We start from the raw sequence: 8029 nt of genomic DNA on the forward strand, positions 1-8029 counted from the left end.
TACTGTCTCGATACATTTCGCCTCGACTGCTGCCTCACGTTCATACACTCAAAAATCAAAGTCACTCAAGAATGGTTCACTCTATGTGTTAGTATGAATATGAAGGAAAACTCAACACATGAAAAAGACGGACTAAAATTCTGTGGACGACTGATCTCAAAGAAGGAAACAACCACTAATATGGAATGGGGAAGCTAACCAACTCTTCTCACCTGATTTACTATCTAACAATGCTTCCTAGAGGTCGATAGACACTAATGATGATGTGACTAGAACACCTGAGAACTCGACGTCTTCAAATCTTCAAAAACTACTTTAAGGGATAAACACTCAAACAAAACTAATCAAACACTTTCTTTTTTTTTCTTTTTTCTCTTTTTTTTTTTTTTTTTTTTTTTTTTTTTTTTTTTTTTTTTTGCTATTGACTCTGGTAATAAAACTCAAAATGCATAACATGCTTTCTTCACATTATTATTTTTTTTTCCTTGGGTAAAATTCTTTCAACTTTGCTTCAGGCCTTATTCTCAGGGTTCTAAATGATGAAGTTCCTATCTTCCTATAGTTGACACTGTTTTCAAGTTTCTCAGACTACAAGAGTAAAGTTCGCTTCCTGATGACATCCCTAGTGGTTGTAAAATTTGAACTCAAGGGATCAACTGAGTTCTAATGAATATTGCGAGGTTGAGTAGCTCTTCATTCTACTCAGAATTAGCTCAGAAGAGATCACTCAAAACAAAAAGAAAGGCTCAGAATCTCACATGGGTTAAGTCTCCACTAATGATCGATTAAGTTCTCTTAGAAAAGTCTACTCTTCACCTATCTAATACTCACATGGCTAGTGCACAGACAACTTCAAGACTCGAAATTCATGGAAAAACCTTTAGCAAAAGCATAGTACAACCAACTAGACTCTATAACTATTAACAAGCAAAAACAACTAGACTCACGTTTCTAATCCAAAAATTAAAAATTTTGAACCCTTTTGAATTTTTTGAAATAAGGACTAAAAATTCAATCCCCCATCCCCAAACTTAAACCGAACATTGTCCTCAATGTTCTGAAGACTATGCAAAATAACAGGATTAGGGAAAGATGTTACCAGATTCGGAAGTCCTTGTCATGGGGTTGCCTCCCAGAAAGCGCTAAGTTTAACGTCTTCAGCCAGACGATATAGATGAGTCAACAAACCTTAAGAACAGCTCCATAAACTAATAGGCGAAACATCTGTGGATCTACCCAAGACACGAAGCATTTAGTGAAGGATAGTCTCACATTTGTGTAAATATGTTGTAGTACCCGTGAGACTATCGTGATCGGGTAAGAATCCCCAAACTTAGACGACAATAAAGTCGTTAAGTTTGGCCATGGCCCAGCAAGAGTATAGTCCTGGTAGAAAGGATCTAGGTAGGGATGAGAAACCAAGTGAGGTATTGCACAATCTGTTAAACATGCTCCCGAGGGATACGACACAAGAGGGTCTAGAGGACTATCAAAGACACCCAGAGTTAAACAAGAGGTTTCTGAAACAGGTACACGGAGTTCTTCCAAAGGAATCACTCGGTTACCAGATTCAAGCTCTACCAAATTTGGTTCAGATAAACCCTCTATAATTTGTTGAATGATGATGTCATTAGTGTCCTTAAAGAACTCCAGGTCCTTGACTAAGTCAAGTGAGTCATCATTCTCATTTACTAGATTGAGCAGCCAAGATTCATCATCATCTTTTATGGTGGGTCCATAGCTCAGTGGTAGAGTATTTGACTCATATGATGGAAGTGGTGACTCTAAGGTTGGCAAAGTAATCAGCTCAGACACTAACAAGGAGGTAGACTCTGACATGTTATCTATCTCATTAATACTACCCTCCTCATCTAAGCATAAAAGTGCCAATAGAGTTTCTAAAGGATCTCTCGACTGAGTTGTTGGTAATGCATCTTGAACTAATAATTCTACCAAGTTCAACCCACTGAACTCATCTATGTCATCAGGGTGAAGTCCCATATTAAAAATATTCATCTCCACCGTCATATTTCCAAATGACAATCTCAAAAGACCACTTCTACAGTATATGACAGCATCTGATGTAGCTAAAAATGGTCGACCCAAAATGACAGGGATTTGACTCTTGGTATCATGAATGGGTTCAGTATCTAAGATGATGAAATCTACAGGAAAGATAAACTCGCCAACTTTTATCAAAACATCCTCTACTATGCCACGTGGTCGTCTGACAGACCGATCTGCCAACTGAAGACTACAGAAGTGGGTTTTATTTCTCCCAAACCTAATTGTAAGTACACCGAGTAAGGAAGAAGGTTGACACTGGCACCTAGATCTAACAAAGCTCGTTCAATCTTATGGTTCCCTATAGTGCAAGGTAATGTAGGGCTTCCTGGATCTTTGTACTTAGGTGGGAGGTTTTGCTGGATAATAGAACTCACTTGTTGAGTCAAAAAGACCTTTTTATGCACATTCATCTTACGCTTTCTAGTACATAGGTCCTTAAGGAACTTAGCGTAAGCTGGGATCTGTTTAATTGCATCTAGTAATGGAATGTTAATGTTGACTTGTTTAAATATTTCCATTATCTCCTCATACTGAGACTTTTTCTTTGGCTCTACGAGACGTTGAGGATATGGAGCTCTAGGAATGTAAGGCTCAGATACTACAGGTTGTTCTTCAGACTCAGGAGCCTTCTCAGGCTCATCATTAAGGGCTTTATTTGATGAAGACAAAGGGATACACTCAGACTCATTTTCCTGGGGAACACTTATCTTATTATCCACGACTCTTCCACTCCTTAGAGTGGATATAGTATTGGCTTGGTCAGTTGGCCGTCTATCTTGTATGGCCTTAGGGTTTTGTTCAGGTTGACTCGGAAACTTACCATTTTCTCTTTGATTTAGGGCCTCAGCAAGTTGGCCCACTTGAGTTTGTAAACTAGTCAAGGATTGGGTGGTAACTTGCATAAACTTTTGGGTAGTTTCCTTAAACTCTATATGGCTCTTAGCTAACATTTTTATAGTATCCTCTAATAACCCCTTACTTTCAGAAGAATTTTGGGTGCTCGTTTGGGTAGGAGGATTCCTAGGATGGCTAAAACCTGAAGGGTTGGTAAAATTATTAAACTGACCCTGAGGTTGACCTTGAGACCATGAAAAGTTTGGATGATTTCTCCAACCTGGATTGTACGAGTTAGAGAAAGGATCATACTTCTGATGATTATCATGCCTAGAATTTTGGTAGATAGCATGAGCTTGTGCTCTTTCATCTGAACCGAAGGATAAGGTACATTTGTTCCATGTATGATTGGGATCTCCACAGACTGAACACTGATAAGAGATGGGTTCATTTCCGACACTCATGACCCGAGTGGGATCCTCCATGAAGGTTTTAGGCTGACACATTTCTAGAGCTTCTATCCTTCTAGTTATGGCGGCAAGTTTGTTTTCCGAATCATTTACTCTATAAATGCCACCTCTGTTCGGAGTAAGATTAGCCCTAGTAGGGGGTCCTCTGGAAGTTTCCCATTGCTGGGATTTCTCAGCCAAATCTTCTAAAAATGCCATGCAATCATCGACGGGTTTAGAAGTAAAACCGCCGCCACAGAATGACTCTACCATGGATGTAGTGGGATAGTCTAGTCCGTCATAGAGAATCTGGACTAGTCTCATTTTCTCAAAACCATGGTGTGGACACTGCAATACAAGTTCTTTAAATCTCTCAAGATACTTGTAGAGAGACTCTCCTTCTTGTTGTACAAAACTGTTAAGACTTTGCCTTAAAGAGGTAGTTTTGTGTTTCGGGAAGAATTTCAGAAGGAACGAACTGCTCAATTCTTCCCATGTAGTAATGGAATGGGGTTGTAAGGCATACAACCAAGATTTTGCTTTCTCTTTCAAAGAGAAAGGGAACAACCTAAGTCTCAATATTTCATCAGGCATATTGGGGAATTTCATAGTCCCACAAATCTCTTCAAAATCCCTAACATGGTAGTAGGGATTCTCGTTCTCATCCCCACGGAAAACAGGGAGCATTTGGATAATGCTTGGTTTTAACTCGAAGTGAGTTGTGGTGTGGGGTAACTGTATGCATGATGGCTGACATGTTCTAGTAGGATTCATGTAATCCCTGAGTGTCATAGGTGGATTTCCACCCCCGGCTTGGTTCAAATTTTCACCCATAGTGTCACTCAAAGAGAGATTCGCTAAAAGATTACTTAAATGTGTTTTTCTACTAATGAAACGACCTCTCTTATCACGATATCTATCGGGCATACACTAGAGCCCAACGACTAAGGATATTTTCAAAAAATTTTTTTTTTTTTTTTTTTTTCGAACCAAAGAATCACTACGAAGAACCTATAGGAAAGCAAACACAATCAGGCTGACTCCACCAAGCAACCTAGACAAAATCTAGCAATGAGTGGGTTTGTCAGATTCACCTAAAAAGCTAGACAACTCCTACTTCGCCACAACACTTGAACTTTGACTGTTATAAAGGTTACTCGATCAGAGTAGTCAGTAAACAATTCTCCAGGAAGACAACCAACGATGAACGTTGTGACAGCCGTCTTCCTTCGGCAAACGTTTCCTCTTCTCGAGGCGGCCTTTTTGACAAGAATTGTTTACAAACTTTCCTCTGAGAATGCCTAGATAGAAGTCAATTTCCCGAGTTGTTTTTGAAGGGTCCTATGAGCTCGATACCTTAGGGGCTGATGTCTAAATAATATTTTAGCTTTTTAAGTAAGGTTTGGGTTCGTGAATGTTGTTACCTATGTGGGCAAGAGAACGGTGATGAAATCCGTTTCTTATCTTGTAACTGGGTTAGTGCCCTTACTAGAATGATTACACTAACAGTTCGATCAAAGCAATTAGGCACACGAATTCACACCAATACCCACTGACAGGAGATTCGTGGGTGTTCAAGAAATTTACCTCCCGTTCAAGACGGGCGATGACCTTTGTAGATGACCCGCGAGTGCTCCGACCCGAGGCTTCGTTTTGGTTTTCGGTTACAATTTAATTAAGCCCTCCAATTTAGGGTCAAAACTTTAAAACAAAAATAAAAATAGAAAGTCTAAAAGTCTCTCTCTCACCAAAAATAAAAATAAAATCTAAAATAAATAAAAAAAATCTTTGTCTTCTTGATTTCCTCCTCCTTGTTTGCTCCTTTTCTTTAGCTTCTTTTGTGAACTACACACCAAAAACAAGAAAAGCAAGTTAAAGTGATCTAAAAAAAGACAAAACAAAATAAAAATAAGAAAATAAATTTGAAACCCTAAAACTAACTAATCCAAGATCAAAACAAATTTCCTAACTTATCCCCGGCAGCGGCGCCAAAAACTTGATGCGTATTTATACTAACCTAAATAATAGGCTGAAATAAATCCGATTTTATAATAAATCCGCAAGTGCACGGGTCTATGTAGTGTAGACCTAGCAAGTACGGGTCGATCCCACGAAGACAAGTTGAACCTATTTTTAATCCTAAACTAGTGAATAAGTAACTTTGAGATTCAGTTTTGATGATAAAATTAAATAACTATCGAAAATAATAAATGATTGAGAGAAAATCAATGAAAAAAAACCTAGAGTTTGGAATCCACCATAAATATTCATAAAAGTAATATCTAACCATTCATAATTCTCTATCTATTTTATAACTCAATATTTTATATACCACTTGCATTCAAATATCGGATAATATGTAGTTTCAAAAGCACATAATCATATAAAAGTTTAAACTCAATTTAGCGAAACAATGATGACTCAACTATTATCTATCAACTAATAAGCATAAATCATTAAAGATTCAAACCTAAATATGATATATCAAATCGGAAGAATAGATAATGAAAAATACATCAAAAGAAAAACTAAAAAGAGTTTAATATTTTCTTATAGCAAAACACAATCAAGAGAATCATTGAGACTAAACACAATTTTATTCATATTTGTGGCTTCATCTTTCACTCTAGGTGAAGAGTTTAGCACTCCATTACAACGATGAAAGTAGTTAAATTAAAGAAAAAGAATAAGATTTCACCCATATGACGTTTCGGTGTTGATCTCCGTCCACTTCCAAAGTTGTACTTGCAGTCCTCTTCACTTTATCTCTAAGAAAGTAAAAATTACTTTCTCTCTGTTTTCTTAGTTGCCTCTCTCTCCTCTCCGTTCAATATGGCTACTGTTATATATATAGATAGGGTATTAGGGTTTCAAACCAGTTTCTTTTACGGCAAGATTTTTCATCCTAATCCAACTCCTCATGGATTTCTAGATTCTAATGAATCCAAAAAAAAATCCCTTGTGTAGTTATCAAATCAGTTGATCAAACTATTAAGTATCTCATGGGACCCACATCCCAAACAACCAAAATTGAAAACTCAAGTTGGAAACCCATTTAATCTATTAAAAGTGGCGGTCCCACTTTCTTTTCTTTCTTTGTTTTTTACCAGCTCAAACTCATTAGCAGGAGCCACCACATGGGTAAGCTATTTACACATCAGGTCCATGTGAATTTGGTTATCTTCTTCATGCCTCTATTAAATTGCCTGACTGCAAAAACGAACCCTAAACAAACCATTCTTTTCACCAGCATCATCTTTTATAAGTACCAGGACACATATCTTAATAGATATCTCCATCATCTTCTTGTAATTAGTAACTTCTTTGCATTTTTGAGAGTATCTTGCAAAAACTATTTAACACAACTAATTTCTCCAAACTTAGCGACTAACACACGAAATTTGAAGACAAATAATTGAGTTCCAACGAACTCATCAGAGAGCTATAGTACAAAATCAATTTTTTGTATTTTTGTTCCCTATACCAAATTGGTATTAGAAACTAATTTTTTGGATTTGAAATTAAATGGTGGCCAATACGCGGACAACCGTTTTTCTTGCATGGACAACTATCTTATGTGGACAACCCAAAAATATAAATTTTTTATATGGACAACAGTTTTTAAGGGGACAACTTTATCTATTATTTTCACTCAAATCCTGTTAGAATCAGATGTATTATTTGATGACCTCCCTCTTTTTTCATAGCAATTTTGGGTTTCTAGTCCAAAAATCTACTCCTAAACACACATTTAGTCGACCCTAATATTAATATAGGATTTTAAGCCAAAATAATAATTATAATGGATATTTAGTCCAACTTAGTTAAAGTATGTTTATATGTCAAGGTTACAGTGTTTTTCTGTTTATTGATTCTTGTTTTGTTTCATAAATTACCTGTTATTTATTGTTAAAGTTTCATACTTTATTTCATTTTTTTCATACTTTATTTCATTTTTTTTATATGTGTCATACATGACACATTATGTATCAACAATGTTTCTTCAGAACGGAAAAGGACTAAAAACCTATTTTTTTAGAAGATTGGACCTTAAACCTTTTTTGAACTTTATTTTGGACTTAAAACCCATGGACCCTTTTTCATAAACCTTAAGTTAGTTGTCACCTCTTCTATTACTTGTTCTTCATCTTCAACACTCAAATTTCTAAAGAGAAAAATTCTTTGGAGAAGCATTGTTGGTTATGGAATCAAACAAAGACAAAAAAATTGTTGTAGAATCTTCCAAAGACAAAGGTAAGAACCCTAAAACTCTAAAACCCCTTAAACTTGTAAACCTAGAAATTAAAATCTTCAAAACCCTAGTTTTTTTTTTGAAAGAAGTAAATTTGCTCGTGTTTCGCTGGAAATCAACAAAACACAAGCAGATGATCTGCTCGAAGCCCACGAACTGCTACTGTTCGTGGGTTTCAAACCTCTGAAACAGTAGCAGTGAAGTAGCAGTTCACTGTTATTGTTTCGGTGGTTTCTCACTGCTACTAATTTCAGGAGAAACTCTCGAAATTTGTAGCTAATTTCGGGAGTTTCTCTCGAAATCTCTAGCTGATTTTCATTGAATTAGGGGGAAGCTTTCAACTTCACGATTACTTATCCCAACTCCACGATTACTTGTCGTAAGCATCATTTATCCCAACTCCACGATTACTTGTCGTAAGCATAAG

General features: G+C 36.5%; 1 protein-coding gene across 1 annotated transcript; it reads right to left on the reverse strand.

Annotated features, from left to right (window-relative positions):
* Nucleotides 1-387: 387 nt before the first annotated feature.
* LOC147552142 (uncharacterized) lies at nt 388-6315 on the reverse strand. The gene is made up of 2 exons (XM_086670069.1): nt 6049-6315; nt 388-5195 (listed from the first exon to the last, which is right to left on the reverse strand). Exon 2 carries the CDS (start codon nt 4275-4277, stop codon nt 2211-2213), a length of 2067 nt encoding a protein of 688 aa, XP_086526195.1. The 5' UTR covers nt 4278-5195; nt 6049-6315; the 3' UTR covers nt 388-2210.
* Between the last annotated feature and the right edge of the window lie 1714 nt (nt 6316-8029).

Source organism: Eschscholzia californica, unplaced genomic scaffold (assembly GCF_041429995.1).
Source record: "Eschscholzia californica isolate CP2 unplaced genomic scaffold, dmEscCali1.0.p SCAF_3, whole genome shotgun sequence".
Classification (NCBI taxonomy): domain Eukaryota; kingdom Viridiplantae; phylum Streptophyta; class Magnoliopsida; order Ranunculales; family Papaveraceae; genus Eschscholzia; species Eschscholzia californica.